This window comes from Mytilus edulis, chromosome 14, assembly GCF_963676685.1.
Source record: "Mytilus edulis chromosome 14, xbMytEdul2.2, whole genome shotgun sequence".
In the NCBI taxonomy this organism is placed as follows: domain Eukaryota; kingdom Metazoa; phylum Mollusca; class Bivalvia; order Mytilida; family Mytilidae; genus Mytilus; species Mytilus edulis.
Window position 1 is genome coordinate 38325932 of NC_092357.1, and position 20369 is coordinate 38346300.

The window sequence follows — 20369 nt, forward strand, 5'->3', positions numbered from 1 at the left end:
GTTAGTGCTTTTTAGTTTAAGGTTTTAAATTGCAATTCACAATCAATTTAGTATACATAATGCTACATCTTCGTTTCGTCACATTCATTATAATGTTTTATTCCAAAATTAACATCTATGTTTTCCTTTGGTTGCAATCAACAATTTAGGGATCATGCATAACATCCCTAGGTGGTGATATTATTTCTAAAGATATTTGTATAAAACAAGATATCATATGAATAAGAATATTGTACGGATGTTTGAATAACATGAATAAGTGTAATTTTTATACAATCAAACCCTTTTTTTGAAGTAAGATTAAGGGCAAAGCGTACATTGAACAACTTGTTGTGCCTTGTCTTTGTATTCAAATCGTACTATTTCGAGTCTCTTGTTAAAGAAATTTGCACTCATGTATCCCACATACAAAAACATCATTACACAAGATGAGATGCGAATCATATTATATTGTATGAGTCGAATTTATTCAGACATTTGTCAAAAACAAGTATATTAAAAACAAGAACATTTAATTTCACATTCAGATATATTGATGATGCTATTTCCATTAAAAATCCAAATTTTTCTGATTGACTTCAACTGAAAAAGAGGGACGAAAGATACCAGGTCAAACTCATAAATTGAAATTAATGAGAACGCCATGGCTAAAATTAAGAAGACAACAGAAAAATCAGGGGGTGATATCATGTGCTCCGGAAGGGTAAGCAGATCCTGCTCCACATGTGGCATCCTTCGTGTTACTTAATTTATTACAAATCCGGTAAATAGTCTAATATGGTAGGTCACTTTGGTGAAAAGGGGTTTGTATTGTAGTTACGACTTGAGGAACAAATCCGATATCATCTGTGAAACGGTTATTTTATAACAGTCAACCAGCTCGTGATGGCGTCCGAAAAGTTATGAAGGGATGATTTCAACTGCACCATTTGGAACTCTTGGTTTAATAGATTCCCTGTGAGCAGCAATCCTCTATTAAGGAAATCATGATAGGAAATACGAGCCCGGTAATATCGTATCAATTAGGAGATTAATACTCCATATGCAGGCGCTTCTGCAATCTTGCTACATAGAAATGGAAAGTTTACAATTGGGAAGCTGAAATCATCTCTTTCGTCGTACAGTTTTGTTTTCTAACAAACGAGACGATTTCAATTTAGAAATTTACCTACCTTAGTAACAATGTACAAACTTCATCTGCGTATTGAATATTCATTTCCCGACTAATTCTGTATGCATTGGCTTGCAACTGCTACTCATACTTTGTAAAATGTCAACAGTGTATGAGCAGAAAAACGATGAACCAGGGGTATTTCAATGAATTCGTCTGGTTTTTTTTAAAGATTCAGCGGACTGATTAATCAGAAAACCAAAAAATTCAACTTTAAGACGTTTTATTTAATTTCAAGATTCTTTCTCCAAGTTCGTGACGGACATTGGTAGAATTTAGCTGATATAGCATACTATTGACACTCGATTTAAAGAGTGGATATCATCAAGTAGCCATCACTCCAGAAGAACGCCCCAAACCAGCCTTTTCATTTAAAGATAGTGTGCTTTGGCAGGTTACTGTTTCAACTTTTGGAACTTCTAATGATCCTGCTGTCTTTGAAAGGATTAACATAAAACACATGTCTATTTAGATGACATACAAGTGTTTCCAAGACTTTTGAGGAACAGATTGATAGCTTCTTTATGCTTTTATGTGTATTATGACATTTGTGGGCGAAGCCAAAAGTGTATGTAGCAAGTTTGCATGCTCCGAGTAGGCTTTTCGCGTCGATGCGGAACGCTCGCTAGTTTTAAAATTGTAAAACACAATCATTTTGCACCAAGCAAAAGATTGTTTATGTTGGAATATGACACAAAATCATATTAGCTTATGACAGAAATTGGTAAATGTCTTTTTCAAAACTATAGTAAAATATTTTAAGTCATTAATTGGAGACTACCCATAACTCCGTCATCTGCCGTACTGAACCAAGCTGCGAAGTCAGTGTTTATATTTAGGCTTGCACTAAGCAGATTTGCTCGGTGCCGCACCAAGTGAAATAAGTTGGTGAAAAAATATTTCAATTAATAATATTTTACTTATCTTTATTTTATTACTATGTCAAATATATATAACCTGCACCAAGAAGGGGCTCAAATGATTTGTTGTGGACCAACTAGATTTCCTCGCACCAAGTATTATAAGGAATAATTGTTTAGCTTTTAGAGACAAATGTACCTGTATCTATATTAAGATATATCTCTATTCATATGTTTTACGAACCACACTGTATTTGTTGTGTTGCTTAACATAAATAATAGTATTAATACAATATATGAACTACAATATGATGTTTATAATTACTTCCTACACCAGAGGCCCAGATAAGTAACGACGGGTATCCTGACCCCGGAACGTTACAATACATTTGATTATTTAGTAAGAGTCAATCAAGAGAAGATTATATCAGAGGAATACAAAACATTATTTACAGAAAGGCATATGACTTATGGCAAAAAAGCACACAGCCAACACTTATAGAAAAAAGTGCATGAGGAGAACACCACAATTACAATTTACAATTTGAAATTGACGAATATAAAGCCCTCATTTGCATTACATCTCTACCTCACCCCACTCAAGTTGTTTTCGTTTCCAGAGCTACTACCTAAAGCATAATAGACCTAAGTTATTTTACAATACTATTGTATACTTATATGCATATTCAAGGTACCTATTTTGGGGCTTTTTACAAGGGCATGCTGTTTTTCTCTGATTGTTAATGAGTCCTTTTGCATCATGCAGTGCATGTTGAATGTGTACTGATTGATATCTAGTCATTAATGCCAGATTGTTTTATTGATTTCAATCGGCTTTGCATTTGCTGTCAGTAACAGCGAGTACTCTTGGTTTTTTTTTTTTCTTTTTTTCGTTTGGTCTGTTTTGTTTCTAGGGATGTATTTTTTATAGATGTTTTTAGGCTCTGTATTGGTCTGACCAATTAATATTTTTTCAACTGATTGTAATTGTTTGTTCTTGTGTTGTACTTTTACAGTACCGTTCAAGCTTAGCGATATGTTGGTTTCTTCAAATATGTCACCCTGTCATATTCTGTATTGCCTTATCAAGATCGTAGCCTGCAGTTCAGCGTTTGTTGTTGGATTATGTCTGTAATCTTGGGAAATTGTATTGTTATAAATTATGCCATTATTTTTCAATTAAGCTGTTTCCTAATTGTCATGTTGGGGTATTCGAAAGCCTATTATAAAGGTATTATAAAGTATTTTTTTTTTTTCATTATTGAAGGCTGTCTATAATTGCTCTCATCCACTGAATTTCAAATTTGGTTGAAACTTTTCTCATTGGCTATTATACAACATTATCTCCTGATTTTTATTTTTGATTAATACTGTGGATTCATTATTATTCGATGGATACCAATTTTTGCGGGTTTCGTGGGTACTGGTGAGTCACCAATTCAAATTTTTAACGAATAACATATTTTCAATAGGCTTTTTACAGAGATGGACACAACCACGAAAACAAATATCCACGAATATACAACTTTTCAGCAATCAACGAAAATTGATAGATAGGGAAGCTGAATTACTTCAGTCCCTAATAGGCGATTTTGCCAAACTTGTCATTCTCTTATAAATAAGTAATTAACTGCTAAAAGTAAACAATTCTTAATTATGAATGATATATACATTTATTAGCAAATTATCTACAATTATTTAAGAATCGTATTATATATAAATATTCATCAGTATTATAAAAAAAAAGTTTGTTTAATATACTCCTTTCTTCATTGACATTGGCATTGGCATACCAGGTTTCATCATGTCCATCATTGGCATTGGCATTTGCATTGGCATAGGCATACCAGGCTTCATCATGTCCATCATTCCCATTGGCATTGGCATACCAGGTTTCATCATGTCCATCATTGGCATTGGCATATCAGGTTTCATCATTTTCATCATTCCCATTGGCATTGGCATATCAGGTTTCATCATTTCCATCATTTTCATTGGCATTGGCATTGGCATATCAGGTTTCATCATGTCCATCATTGGCATTGGCATATCAGGTTTCATCATTTCCAGCATTTTCATTTTCATTGGCATTGGCATGTCAGGTTTCATCATGTCCATCATTCCCATTGGCATTGGCATTGGCATTGGCATATCAGGTTTCATCATTTCCATCATTTTAGGCATCATTTCCATCTTTCCTTTCATCTCCATCATTTCCTTCATTTTCATCATGTCCATCATTTCTTTCATTTTCATCATTTCCATCATTTTACATTTCATTTCCATCATTGGCATCATTTTCATCATTTCCATTTTACCTTTCATTTCCATCATTTTCATTGGCATCATTTCCATTGGCATCATTTCCATCATGCCACCTTTGCCGCCCATACCGCCCATCATTTCCATTGGCATCTCAGGTTTCATTGGCATCATGTCCATCATACCACCTTTACTGCCCATACCGCCCATCATTTCCATTGGCATCATTTCCATCATGCCACCTTTACCGCCCATCATTTTCATTGGCATCATAGGTTTCATTGGCATCATGTCCATCATGCCACCTTTACCGCCCGTACCGCCCATCATTTCCATTGGCATCATTGGTTTCATTGGCATCATGTCCATCATGCCACCTTTACCACCCATACCGCCCATCATTTCCATTGGCATTTCGGGTTTCATTGGCATCATGTCCATCATGCCACCTTTGCCGCCCATACCGCCCATCATTTCCATTGGCATACCAGGCTTCATCGGCATCATGTCCATCATGCCACCTTTACCGCCCATACCGCCCATCATTTCCATTGGCATACCAGGCTTCATCGGCATCATGTCCATCATGCCACCTTTACCGCCCATACCGCCCATCATTTCCATTGGCATATCAGGCTTCATAGGCATCATTTCCATTGGCATCATAGGCTTCATTGGCATCATGTCCATCATGCCACCTTTGCCGCCCATACCTCCCATCATCTTTTTCATTCCATAGGCGTTCACGCCAGCCAATATGGCTATAGTTGTAAGCACGAAAAAGGATGCCATGTTTTGAGATTCGGTGAAACCTGAAATGCATTTTCAAAAAGGAATTTGCGTAAATTTTATAAAATTTCAGACACGATCTTAATTTGATGATAATCATACATGTCATATGAAAAAAACTTCGATTTAAAAATATTTATCTAAACATACAGGTTTCCATTTATCATTTCCCATAAGTACTTTTCATAATTCCTTCTGTCATTGTCACTTTTTTTGTCAAGTTGTATCATACTACGTAAAACAAGTACAAAATATCCCTATATACATGATAGAGTAATAATATAGCTCTTGACGTGTTTATATCCTATACATCCTTTGATTCAAATGTTTATGAAGAAGATAAATCAAGAAAAGCGCATCGAACGCACAAATTAATGAAGAGTTTTTTATTTTAATATTCTAGTGAAGATTTCATATGAGATGACCAATGATAACGGGCACGTGCGCCCTTAGTTTCTAGTGACAATGTTTCAAAGCACTCTTCTGTGATGAGAAAGAAAATTATCGGTCGGTAAGAGCAAACGACAATTTTGTAAAATAGCGATACTTATGTTTATTCTTTCTTCTAGTTATCGAAATTGGTTTTATTTGGAATAAGCAAGTAGTGAATTTTACAGGTTTTTTTTTTTTTCGTCTCAAATGGTTTTATAAAAATATACTTTTAAATAATCCCAAAACCTCTTGCATTTTAAGGTAGATGGGGTGTCTAAATTATAATCCATAGAATTTTTTAATAATTTGCCAAAATGTAGTTTTTATCATGCTTTTAAAATAATAATAATAAAAAGAATGGGTCACCGGGCTTATTTTCATGCTACACGGTGTTCAAAATTGACAAATTGTGTATAGATTATGCATGGAAAACCCAATTTTCTTCAGTAAAGCGTAATCTACACCATAGAATTTTGAGATAACATATGAGAAGAAATGGGGTCACCAGACCCATTTATTTGCTACATTATAAAATAGGTAAATTCCTAACACATTCTATTGTAAAAGTACCTTAATCTGAATTATCTGCCCTTGCGTATGAGTTGCCCCCCCCCCCTTTATGTGGGAAAGTTGGAAAAAAATTGATCACACAAAAGTTTTCTGTTTTTTGTGAAATACAACCATAAATATGATAAAACATGTCATTTCCTAAATCGAAGTGGAAGTTCTTACACATGAATTACCTACTACTCTAAAAATTTGCACATTCTATTAAAGATCTAGACCTTGTTTTCTGGTATTTCCAAATCCAAGATGGAGGAAGACACCTTATCTACCTTAATAGTCATATTATAAAAGTAATTAGAATAATAAAATAATAATTTTATACATATTGAAAAAAAGCATCAGAAACGATCATACTTTTGAAAGAAAAGGATGCATTCATATTACCCCAGATAAAATCCACATTTTTCTACGTAAGAAAATGTCTGTACCAAAATCAGGAATATGACATTTGTAATCCATTTGTTTAATGAGTTTGAGCTTTTAATTTTGTCATTTGATTGTTGACTCTCCGTTTTGGAATTTTCTTCTGAAATCAGTATTTGTATGCCTGAATACGTTAGATGCAATATGATCAAAAAGCTCAAAAAAAGAATGAGTCGTTTATATGAAATATAATTTGAATAGATCGTGAAATGAACGTCTATAAACGCATGTACATAATATGTTGGTTGAAAACTTATAAATTGTTATAGTGTATGTATAACGCATAAACTAATTATTTCGTAATTACCAAACAAACACAAAAAATAGAATAGAATTGAGCCTAGATTTAGATATAGAATAAATCATTGTTTAAATAGATTTAAGTATTGAGTGTTTGGTTTCATTGTATGACAGTAATCGGTTGGTCAATGAATCATGTTGGGGGGAAAAGAAGAAGAAAAAAAACGAAAAAAGACGAAAAAAGATGAAAAAAAAAATTATATGAATAAATGATAAGTCTTCAGCAAATTTGATTTTAAATTTATAAAAACATTAATGGTTGGCTAACACCACATCATCTTTAAGGTAAATCACATATAAAGATGAATAAAAGATTAGTATTACCGAATATGTTAGAGAAAAATAAATATAATATGTTACCGGTTTTTCATTTAATTTTTATTTAGTCATTCCATGTTGTTCCTGTTTTAGTTTTAATCAAATTTTTCGTATTCTATTCTTTAAATCAAAATATACCAATTTGATACTCATTTGGTTTCGTACCTATGTAATTTTATATAGTATACTGAAGGCTGATAATAAGTTAATTTTTTCTTACCTGAGTTTTGGCAAGTTGATATCGATGGAGAGCCAAGGAAAGTTCTGCGGTCGTTTGAACGATCATTTGCCTATTTATACTATTGATAATTTCTGCTAATTGAGTTCATTATGTAATAAAACATATGTTTTATAAAACAAAATCAACGCCATTTTATTTCATCAAAATTATGTGATAGTAAAAACACGATAACCATGTCCGACACATGTTAGACATGTGATACATAATCTTTTCGAAACCATAAAGTCAACACTTCAATGACACAAATAGTTTGTAAGGGTTCATATACTAACATGCTTTTCCGTTGGTCTTTTTTTTTGTCTTATCGACATACTTTCCACAGCCTCCTTTATTCATACAAATGAAAACATCATGTAGAAATGTTCTACATTGTAATTAATATGTACATTTCTATCCATTTGACATACACCATACTTAACCTCTGTTAACGAAGGATTTAACCTTTTCTTGTCGTATGAAAAATTAATGTAGTAATGCACGTAGTCGTTTATAGTATGAAGAAAGAGGTGGATCTTTCATGGTCGTAACAGAACGATATGGTAAGAAATTATAAACAGACAATAGACCATTTTAATATTAACAACTTTTGACTCCGGGTTCTACACTTATTCTACAGATTACCTACTCTGTGGTGGGACATCCTGGTCAAATGGCAGCACCTTAAAAAAGCAAAATCAAAATTATATGACATGGACTATATATACAGAAATGCTCTCTCATTGATTTCTTCTTCCAACTTTGATATGCACTATTGAAATATGCAAAGACATTCATGAATTTCTTTTGAAATATTTTTCTGTTTAAATTTGTTTTTAAATCTTTTTAATACAGAAAGATATATTATCATTTTATTTTTTTTTAAGTTGACTTATTTTTATGCACATTAAACTTAAGTTCTCTCTTTGTGTGTAACGCTACTAAAGTGTTATTTTAACATGATTTAAAACTATAAAAATACTATAAAAAAAACATGATGATTATATACTATTTTTTTATGTGTGGGTTGGTTTTTTTTGGTAACACGTTGCTGTTAAATAACGGAATGGTATTAGATTGTCTTATGAATGAGATTTTTCGATGGCCATATAGCCAGTTTTTATCCACCATTTTCTACAGGAATACTCATTTTTTTTTTATTTGTTTAAGGTAGATCGGGTGTTTAAATTTTCGCGCCGTCTGCGCATATAGTTGCGCATTGATATCGTAAGTCATGTACGTTGTCGTAATTTGCCATAACTATAAAATTTGATCATTAATTTATTTTCTTTTATTTAAATACATTGAGAATGAGTTAAATAACTATTAACTGCAATTTCAAAACTTATTAAAGGTTATTGCAGCTATTGTCATTGTCGAAATAGTACTTCCGTTCTAAAAATATGGAGCATGTTCTTGACGTCGGAGAAGACTGAAGAGAGAATAACTCATAATAATCGAACACCTGAACTGCTTTTCATGAATACTGTAATGCAGATCGCAATTATAGATAATGTGTTTGAGATTTTGATTTTTTCAGTTGTTCATTGACCTTTTGTTTTGAATTTTCATTGCAGTTCAGTATTTATGTTATTAGGTCTTTCCACTTTTCTTGTGGAAAGACCTATTGAATTTGTTCTGATTTTTTTTTTTTTTCTTCCGCCTAATTTTTTTCTTGCGGTGTAAAAATGTTTCAAAAGATGTCGCTTAGTTTTTTTGTATATGATATCATTCAGTCTATACGCTTTTGAAACTGAACCTGTTTAACCGAACACTTTTCTTTGTAAGAGTTATCTCCCCAAACACTGTTTTTCTTGTTATCAGATCTCCTCCGCAATCGTAAAAGAAAGCGACAAATTTATTTTTCCAAATTGCTCGTTATATCCTCAGGATGTTACGTTTTATTTTCACCGAAGCTTTACGAAAACTCCATATGAGAGTTATTTCCCCTTTTGTAATGAAATAAATGAAATAAATTTGTTACTGGAAAACCATTAGTGGTAGAGGCCTAGGGTCTTTTGATTTGAGGTCCTTGGTCCAAAAAAATGAAAATGAGGTCAAGGTCAAAGGTCAAGGTCATGTTCAAAAATATGATTTTGGCTTGTTATCTCTTATTTTCAGAAATCCTATAAGATATCGACAAAATATTTTCACAAAATGAGTGTTACGACATGGCGTAACACGTAAATTTGAGTTATAAGGGTACGTAAACATTTGATGCGACTTTTCCCCCTTTTATATCTTGTATTAGCTGTATGGTAATATAACTCATTATCATTATAAAGTAAAGGCTTAGGGTCTTTTGATTTAAGATCCTTGGTCCAAAAAAATGAAAATTAGGTCCAGGTCAAAGGTCAAGGTCAAATTCTAAATTTTGATTTTGGCTTATTTTCACTCTTTTTCATTAACGTTATAAGATTTCAACAAATTATTTTACTAAATTGTTAGTTGCGACATGTCGTAACTTATAAATTTCGATTGGAAGGGTGTGAAGAGAATAAATGGGATTTTTGCCCCTGTTATATTTAGAATTATGCGTAAAGTGATATTACTCATGAACCATACATAATACAGACCTAGGGTCTTTTAATTTGGGATCCTTGGTTTATGACCTTGAAATTGAGGTCAAGGTCATAGTTTAATTGGACGTTCTAGATTTTGACCTTCGCTTGAAATTCATATTTATATATCATTTAGCCATAGGAACTGACATTTTCAACTGAATTTTAATATTTTCATATCAAAATAGATCCTTATCTTTTTCACTTTAACGTAAATAAGCAAAACTCGTTTCTTTAATTCTACGTAACTTCTGTTGGCCTAGCCTTTCCCACATAACGTATTTGAAGATCAACATATTACTTCCAGTTTTTTTTTTAAAGCAATCAAATGTTTTGATGTATTTTCTAAACAAATATGCATTGTTAAATGCAAACTATCAATAATATGATTAATTTATAGGTTTGACAATGTTTGAATAAAGTAAAAATTTCAAAACTGAGTTAAAGCAAATTTTAGAGGAGCAATACAGTTCTAACAGAGGGGATAGCGACTGAGGAATGAACAATAAATTAATTACTAGTATCTTCATGTACAAATGAAAATACCAAGAAATTGTACACGTGCGATTGTTATAGTAATTCTTGTAGCAGATAAAACAAAACCTTATATTTGATGACAGGTCTGATGTATACATATTTATAATCTTGTTTATATTGTTTCTTCATGTTGTTTTCATGTTGTAATGATTTGTTACATTCTATGTAATGAAGTGTTATAATAATAAAGATTTGAATTGAATTGAATTGAATTGGTAATATCGGCCATGAAGTATTAAATACTAGTAGTAATAAAATTATGAAAACATATAAATATTTCTACCATTGTTTTCATTAATGTATGTGCTCTCCACAGAGAATCATATATATTAAACATATCGTTAATCACATCGCCGAAACATCACGAAATTTATACAGTTTTTTCTCAATTTAAAACCATATACATGTATAAACATTTGACCGTCTCTACTATGTATTGTTTTCCTAAAATACAACCAAACAAATACAGAGAAATCTTCTTTAGTAGCAGCTTCTTGTGAGTATTCTACAACTATTTCTTCACTGTTTTTCACTAGGTCTCATACTTATATCAAAGATTGTATAATGTACTTTTACACATCGGTGCATGCTTTGTGATAAAAAGATAGCTAGTTTTAGTCTAGGAAACGTGATTTCAATATTAGCTTTATAAGCAGTTAACTAGTTCTTCAAAACTTGCAGATACTTTATATTTTCTATGTTGTGTCTAAAGTTTTTTTTATTACCAGTTGTTGGTTGTTTTTTGTATTTTGTTTCTGCTTTTTATCGATTGAATGATACAATATAAATGAGAAGATGTGGAATGAGTGCCAACTCTCCATCCAAGTCACTAAGTATTAAAAAAAACAATTCTAGGTCAATGTACGGTATTTAACACGGTGCCTTGATTCACTCCGAACAACAAGCTTTAAAGGGCCTCAAAATGACTAAATTATGGAAAAGAATTCAAATCGGAAAACAAACGGTTCAATCTATATAACACACGACAACATGAAACACCTATGAACTACACCAATATACGATAAGTCTTTCTCGAAATAATTTTCCAATCTATATTATTCACTATTACACAACTGTCTCAGCTTTGCGTAGAGATGAACCCTCTATAAAATAGTAAACCTATAATTAGAGGTTGTAATTGGTTACTGTCCCTTATATCAATTTTTCGTTTATGGTTTCTTTAATCAGGCCGTTGGATTCTCGTTTGAATTGTTTAAATTTTTGTTAAATTGTTGCCTTGTAAACCTTACTTTCAGTTATGAGTTTTGCTCATTATTGATTGCTTACAAGTGATCTATAGTTACTATGATGTACCTGGTTGATATATATCTTATTGCTAAGTTTACTCAAGATCATAATCTTATATATAATTTGAATGTACACCTACATATCATGTCCACGGAAGAGGCCTCACTTCATTAAGATTTATTTTGTAGTTATTGTATCGTTTCGTGAAAATAAAACTACTTTATATAGTGTATGGAAAAATGCAGACATAGACAATACTTACCGTGTAGCGGGTTATTTTCGCGGGATGTAAATTTTCGCTAATTTTCGCGGATATAACAAAATCGCCAAATTTAAAAGTGTACATTTAAAGGTATTCAATAGAAGTCTTGAATCCGCCAAAATATAAATCTCCAAAATATTTCGTATACCTTATTCATTGAATATTGCGAAATTTTACACCTGCGAAAAATAACCCGCTATACGGTATTATAGGTACTATTTAGCAAAGAAAATGTTTTTTGCGAATTTTACAATATAGCATACAAATTGTAATAAGGAAACATGTTTTAAAGATGTCAGACCTTAAGACGAGTCGTTATATAATTGTGTTAATTTCATAAGTGTTAAACAAGAAAATGGGCAAGAAAAAGAAAACATAAGTTGAAGAAAGCTAAACCACACGATGGCGAAAATGTTCTTCAACTGTTTACTTTTTGGGGCTTTTAAAAAATATTTGATTCGAGTATTATAATACTGATACAAGTTTTGTCTGAAATTGCTATCCTGGTACCTTCGACTAGTTTATGGACAGAAAGACAAAATCCGTTATGAACGTTCTGAAAAAAAACATCATTTTTCTCGAATTCAATTAAAACATGTTAAATTCAGACGTATTTTTTCTTTGTCAACCGACACGTCTGGTTATAAAACTAGAATAAAACTACAGGCATTTAATTTTCTCTCATTTATGGTAGGTAATCCTCCAAAGATGTAGGAACACTTCCGAATACAAGGAAGATAACACAATTATACGTTTTCGTAGTGTTGAAATCTGTCTACCTACTTTTGTCTTAAGGACCACATCTATCCCACCAGGAAGCTGTTTAGGCAAGAGATTCAAATGATGAAGCTGAAATAATTCCTTTGTAATTTTACGGACCTCATCATTGGTTGACCGTTATGGAATATCCGTGTCACAGATGATATCGACACGTTATTTATGTTGTTACTACAATCCCGTTTATTTTTCACGATTGTCACCTACTGAATAAGACTTATTACCGGGTTTGTACAAACATGAGCATAACGATGGGTGCCATATGTGGAGCAGGATATGTTAACCTTGGGGAGCACCTGAGATTACCAACATGCTTTATGCTTACTTTTTATTTTCTATGTTGTGTTTTGTGTTTCATTGTTTGTCTGTTTGTCTGTTTGTCTTTTTCTTTTTAGGCAATGGCGTTATTTTCGATTTATGAGTTTGAATGTCCCTCGTGTATCTTTTTCTCTTCTTTTAGATGATGTTTTGAGTTATAGTGCAAAATTGAGAGGGTTTTTGTTGGGTTGGAGAGGGGTCTTGATCATCATTTTCGATAATCTTCGATAATCTTTATTTCTTATCCAAATTTTCTGCATTCTGTATATTGAAGCACCATTTTTTCTCTCCTCTCAATTTTGTTGCCAATAAGACCAATAGATTCATTATATAAGACTGCTGTTTTGAGACATAACAACCAAAACAAGACTATGCAATATGTATCTTGAGAGGGAAAAAAATGATTTTGTTTAAATCTTTATTGTTAAATTTGTATTGGTATGCTAATGAAATACAGAAAAAGAAAATAAAAGTACACATGCTTTATTCGTGTATTTAATCCTATGCAATAACTACATCAGAAGCTGCTACCCAAGAAAGGTCTTTTCTTTTCTTTTCACGAAAAAGTGACTAAAGCCCTCGAAATCCAAGCTTAAATCCTTCTGTTATGAATGATATCTATATTTATTTTTAAACTACATCTGCTTTAAAGTTAAATAATATGTAAATATTCATCAGTTTTAAATGTTTGTTTAGTATGCTCCTTTCTTCATTGGCATTGGTTTCATCATTTCCATTGGCATTGGCTTCATCATTTCCATTGGCATTGGCATGGGTTTCATCATTTCCATTGGCATCATTTTTGGCATCATTTCCATCATCTTAGGCATCATTTCCATTTTCATTGGCATCATTTCCATTGGCATTGGTTTCATCATTCCCATTGGCATCATTTTCATCATTTCCATTGGCATCATTTCCATTTTCATTGGCATCATTTTCATCATTTCCATCATCTTAGGCATCATTTCCATTTTCATTGGCATCATTTCTTTCATTTTCATCATTTCCATCATTGGCATCATTTCCTTCATTTTCATCATTTCCATCATTTTTGGCATCATTTCCATCTTTCCTTTCATCTCCATCATTTCCTTCATTTTCATCATACCCATCATTTCTTTCATCTTCATCATTTCCATCTTTTTACCCATCATTTCCATCATTGGCATCATTTTCATCATTTCCATCATTTTACCTTTCATTTCCATCATTGGCATCATTTTCATCATTTCCATCATTGGCATGGGCATCATTTCCATCATTTTCATCGGCATCATCTCCATCATCATCGGCTTCATTGGCATCATTTCCATCATGCCACCTTTACCACCCATACCGCCCATCATTTCCATCGCCATCATTTTCATCATGTCCATCGGGGGTGGCATCATTTTCATCATACCGGCGTTTACGCTAGCCAATATGGCTGCAGCTGTAATCACGATAAAAGCCATGTTTTGATATACGACGAAACCTGAAAAACAAAAGGCACATGGTATAAATCTAATATGTAAGTTAGTCAAGCATGTAGAGTCTTCAATTGTCAGCTTAAGTTATGCTAGATAATCGAGTTTGAATATCGATGAGAGTATATATTTAAAGATTTGTAACTGAAAAGGTGGCCATTGTTTTATCAAAAGAATGGGGCTGTAAATAAATTATATATTTGTTTCAATTTAACCACTAGCGTTAACCAGTATTAAGACGTTTTATCATTGTGATAATTTTGTTTAATATCCTTCGCTCAAATAACAACAAATTCTCTCGTATGATCCTGTGACAACATAAAATTAACTACCAATCATACAATAAAACTATCGCCGCGATATAGCCTTTTTGTGCTAATGCGGCGTAAAGCAACCAACAATCAATCAAAACAATAAAACTAAACAAGCAGGAAAAAAAACTAAACTCAAGTCATGTGTTTCTGTTTTACTATACAGATAAATAGATTGTTTATCCAGAAAAATATTTCGGAACCAAATTTTATCAAGTAATATCAATTTCAAAACAAAGATATATACATATTCAAAGCATAAAGGAATAAATAAACACAACATGGTGCATTCTCAATCAATAAATATCAATACTAAGCGAAAGAAGAAAAAGGACAATTTACCGTTCACGTTTTGTATATATGTAAATGGAAAGTCATGGTATATATGTACGCTGTGCTTTTGTATATTATTACTTAAATAGGTATCTGCTGACTAAATTGAATATTGGAAACTCAGTTGGGAATATATATTTAAAACAGATACTAAATCTTTTGAGAAAACCCATAAAAAAATGAAATATTTACATGCCCTCATTGATCCATTACGTGCATATGTGAAATTACTTTCAAAAACCCAAGCTCGTGAATGAGAGAAGGTTTGTCTACAGATGGGAAGTTAAATTATAAGGTGATGTTGGCGTGAACTTTTCTTTTAAATCTTTAAACAATTTCCATTCACGAAAAGAAATCTTAAAATCCGCGTGTGTTTTCATAAAATTCAGCGTACAATGTAAACATTTTAAAATAATTAGTAATAATATTTCGAAAACCAATTTGAAAAGCATTGATTGTAGATTCCGGCGCCGAGTTTAAATTTAAATTGATGCTGTATTTCACAAAAGTCTATGACAGGCCAACATTATTTAAATGTTAGTTAGCCCTCATACTAAGTAAAAATTCCCTCAATCGCGTAGTGAGAACATGAAATTAAGCAATCAAGAACTATTTTAGTTGCATGAACATTACATTTGTTCATAAAAAAAGTATATATTAAGCATACACAAAATAATGATGAATTTTCATTGCAAAAATTATCAAAATGAAGCAACAAAGAAATAATAGAAAGCTGAACATCGAAATTGTATCCTATCAAATTAAGAACACTAACTTTTCCTTTATACATTTACTGCTTTCAGTTAAGTATTCTTACAATTGTTGCAGGGTATACGTTCGCTGTATTCCCTTCACTTTTGACAAATATATTTTTTTAGATATATCACGTAATCACACTTTTTCATAGACTATAATTAGATGATTATTGCGCATATTTTTTTTAGTACCAGATTAAGTTTTTATTGTTAGAAAATTTACTAAAAAATAAATGCAAATTTGTGTAAGGTCATTAATATTAAAAATAATTAAATTCGATTGAGAACCCTCCAAAAAATGTAAAAAAAATATCATGTTGTTTTAAAACATATGAGCGGTTATATTGTACATATAAAGCAAATAACATGCATCTTTGACACTAATCATTTGCATTATAATAACTAATTGAAAACGAGAGAAAATTGCAGATAGAATCGTACTGAAATTCAATTTGTTTATAAGGTGTTCAATAACTGTTATAACGGGATACTTTTACAACTGTTTTTGTGGGATGTTTAGTACAAACACTAATTAATAATTACCAGTTAAAAATTCAAAATTTTAAATAAATGATGGAATAAGATTTAATGAAGAATTATACTCTGTATGTAGTTTTTTCCAAATCTTTTAGTATCTAAAAATACTATGTGTTTGCATTGAATTTTATTAAAATATTCTTACAAAATACTTATTTGCTTTTCTAAGCAACTTTAACATCTATTTACTCAATATAATCAATTAAAGAGAGGGAAAATTGCATAGAATCGTGATAAAATTGAGATTTGAATTATAAGTGTTCAATAAGTTTCATAAAGGTGTGCTTTTACAACGGTTTTATCACAGTGTATGTGTATGACACACAATAATTATTACATAACAATCAAATGAGTTTGAATTGAAAAGAAAAAATTCAAAGTGTTTTAAACAGTTAAATGATAAATAAATTTTCTTACCTGAGTATAAACTAGATGGCAGGAAGGAATCAATGGGAAGCCAAGGAAAGTACTGCGATCTTTTCAACAATCATTCGCCTATTTATGCAATTTGAAATTTGAAATTTTCAATAATTAAGCTAATTGCGTAACAAAACACATGTTTTCTCAAAAATATGCATGGACATTTATTTTCATCAAAATTATGTGATATTCAATACACGATAGCTATGTCTGACATCTATTTGTCAAAAACTACATCATCTTTTCCACATCATCAAATTAACACTTCACTTGACATAACTATTTTCTTAGAGTTCATAGGATAATATGTTGACATTGTATTTTTCGGTGTTTGACATTGTCAAATTCCTTTACCTTTCCGCTTCATTTTAATAACAAATTACCCTAAAAATTGTTATAAGATTGAAACTTATTAATTAAATATGTTGTTGAGCGAGGTTGGTTTTCTCTAAAAGTTAGTATAATATATAAATGTTGTAAATTGTACAGATATATAAATAGTTGAGGATTATAGTCTTTTAAGTCTATTAAGGTTAAAAAAAACAGCATTCATTTCACTTCATTACGATAACAAATCATCCTCAAAATTGTTATAAGATGTAAAAACAAAATTGACGGAAAGGCACATGTTGGTGAGCGGTTTCTTTTTTATCGAAAATAAGTATGATAAGAGTTACAATTAATGTTCACAGATATATGAAAAGTTTAAAGTTGTAGTCTGTTTAAAGGTTAAAAAAAAACAGCATTAATTTCGATGTACGTTGTTGAGAGTTGTTTTCCTTCGAAAGTTTGTATAATAAATATAATAATGTTCACAGATATGTAATAGTTTTAAATTGTAGTTTGTGTGGTTTTAATTTCAATGTACATAGAAATTTGGAAAATTTATTTAATATAGAAATTAAGAGACGAACTTTCAGTCCTTAGATATTTAGCAATAAGAACTGCTTATTATTTCATGCTGACAATGTATCTATTAGAATTATTAATAAGCCAAACGCTAATTCTTTTCCTTGTAGTTTTTATAAATTAATGCATGTTTATATAATAACTAAATCTGTCATGTTTGCTGTAAGGTGGTTTAGATCATAACGAAAGTAGTTAAAAATAGTTAGTATATAAAGATATTAAGATAAGGTTCTTAATTTTACATCATAATTAATACTGTAAAGTTCAGTAAAAGATTATAATAAAGTTTATAAAAATAAAAGGGACGAAAGTTACCAGAGGGACAGTCAAACTCATAGATTGAAAATAAACTGTCAACGCCATGGCTAAAAATTAAAAAAAAAGACAAACTGACAAATAATAGTACAGAAGACACAACATAAAAAAGTAAAGACTAAGCGACACGATATCCACCAAACATTGGGGGTGATCTCATGGTGTGCTCCGGAAGGGTTAGCAAATCCTGCTCCACATGTATAAATAATCCAAACCTTCAGACTACTTCTTCTTGTAATTTTTGTATTTAATACATCATTCTACACGTTCAAATAATATATAAGTATGTAATTTTATGACCGTTTAATTTCCTACAAGTGATAAGTACATGAGGATATCGTGGTTATGTTCATAATTTTATAACTTCAATAAGAGACATCTATGGGTTACGACAGGGCTGTTGTATCTTGCACCAGTTATATCTTGCAATAACCTTTTTTTATGTAAAACTTGAAACTATTACTATTAACCACATTCTGATAACAATGTACATTCAACAATCAACGTTCAGATGACAATGAGAGGTTTAATCTTTGTAAATGTACTCATTAATGTTTTAACAGTAAGCAAAAATCCACACTATGAATCATAAACACAGAACATTACTTACGATTTATTCAAGTAATTTTCCTTGACAAACAGTAATGAAAGTCTAAAAGACACAATCTATTGCTGGAAAATTTTAATATCAATGGATAAACGAACATAATGTCTAATTCTAGCGGAACACGTTAAATATGGATAAATTTCTTCTTTTATGTTTATTTATTTCCATTTTTTACCAAAGATGGATACAACGCGATAAAAATACCTTCATCAGGAACGACCACGCTTAATATTTCGAAGCCAAGGATGTTAAAGGACCGAAACAGTTGCAGAGCTATTAACCAAAGAGGACCTAAAAAAATTAGCCAAATCCATCTAAAGCAGGTATTATCGTTCATATAATTATACATGGTTGGTTTCGATTAATTTAATTCTTTTAACGCTTTTGGTAATAAACTAAAAAAAAGTTGCTGTCTTTCTTTGACAAGTTTTGATGAGTTTAGCTAGCCACTTTGGTTTTATGTGTAAGTTTTTAGCGTACATCATGATGCCTGTGTTTAACGACTAGACTGGCTATACACCACTCACACGGTCGATTAGCATAGTATTACAAGATCGTCTTTCTCAATCTTGGATTTGCAGTTGAATAACAATTAACAATCGGTCTAGATGTTTAATGAAATGTGCAAAATATTTGTAACTCATGTGTCAGACTTTTTATTTTAACATAGGAAAGTATGAGTTTTATAATATATACGGCTGTTCTTTTTTTTTTACTTGTGTTTGGTTTCTCCCCCCCCCCCCCCCACCAATAACTCCCCCCCCCCACCCCACCCCCAACTTTGTCAATAAAGGAAATAATTCAGATATAAGTGGGGGAAACTCCAATAAATTAACTTTATAACAGAATTTGTAGTGAATTTACCTTATTCGTCACATGTATTATGCAGCAAGAAAACGAGTCCGGTGACCCTTGTTTTCTTTTCTTATCGGAAAGCAATTTTAAAGTCAAGGCTATAGTCCTGTATATATAATTTATCTTAAAAATATATGGTGCAGTTTTTCTTTTGATAACGCAAAAAAATGTTTTTTCATGCATATTCTATACGAAATTTGACAATTTTGCGTAACCTGCAGCATGAAAACAGTTTTTTTGCGATTGTGAATGCCACCCTGAAATAAGATATGACTACCAAAGTGAAACATAATGAAACCATGAAGAAAAAAAAAGCTATAATACATTGATATACATTAGCATTAGTCACAGCTCTGCCAATTATATCCCTTCATAAAAGAGGGCAAAAGATATCAGAGGGACATTCAGACTCATAGATCGAAAATAAACTGCGAACGCCATGGCAAAAAAAAGACAAATAGACTAATAATACTATACAAGACACAACATAGAAAATATTAAAAGACTAAGCAACACTATTCCCAACAAAAACTGGAAGCGATCTCATGTTCAACGATCGAGGGGGTAAGCAGATCCGATATATTTGTGCTACTAGTAATATATCACAGAAAAACGCAAAAGAAACACTGAAATTATAAAAACAAAATACAGATTTTTTAAAAAGGGTTACAGCTAAAATATGTTTTCATGTCCCCAAGTACATTGTACCAATGAATTTTACGATCATTATTCTTTTGGAAACCATTAATACTGATAGAGGCTACCACTACCGAGTATCTTCATGATCCGCTATTCAGATGAACTCGTCCCTTCACG

General features: G+C 31.5%; 2 protein-coding genes across 2 annotated transcripts; both read right to left on the minus strand.

Annotated features, from left to right (window-relative positions):
* Nucleotides 1–3691: 3691 nt before the first annotated feature.
* On the minus strand, nucleotides 3692–7384 carry LOC139503531 (mediator of RNA polymerase II transcription subunit 15-like). The gene is made up of 2 exons (XM_071293324.1): nucleotides 7343–7384; nucleotides 3692–5105 (listed from the first exon to the last, which is right to left on the minus strand). Exon 2 carries the CDS (start codon nucleotides 5083–5085, stop codon nucleotides 3784–3786), a length of 1302 nt encoding a protein of 433 aa, XP_071149425.1. The 5' UTR covers nucleotides 5086–5105; nucleotides 7343–7384; the 3' UTR covers nucleotides 3692–3783.
* Nucleotides 7385–13511: 6127 nt separating this feature from the next.
* Nucleotides 13512–16938, minus strand: LOC139502944 (spore coat assembly protein ExsA-like). The gene is made up of 2 exons (XM_071292616.1): nucleotides 16865–16938; nucleotides 13512–14519 (listed from the first exon to the last, which is right to left on the minus strand). The coding sequence occupies exon 2, from the start codon at nucleotides 14497–14499 to the stop codon at nucleotides 13735–13737; it is 765 nt and encodes a 254-aa protein (XP_071148717.1). The 5' UTR covers nucleotides 14500–14519; nucleotides 16865–16938; the 3' UTR covers nucleotides 13512–13734.
* Between the last annotated feature and the right edge of the window lie 3431 nt (nucleotides 16939–20369).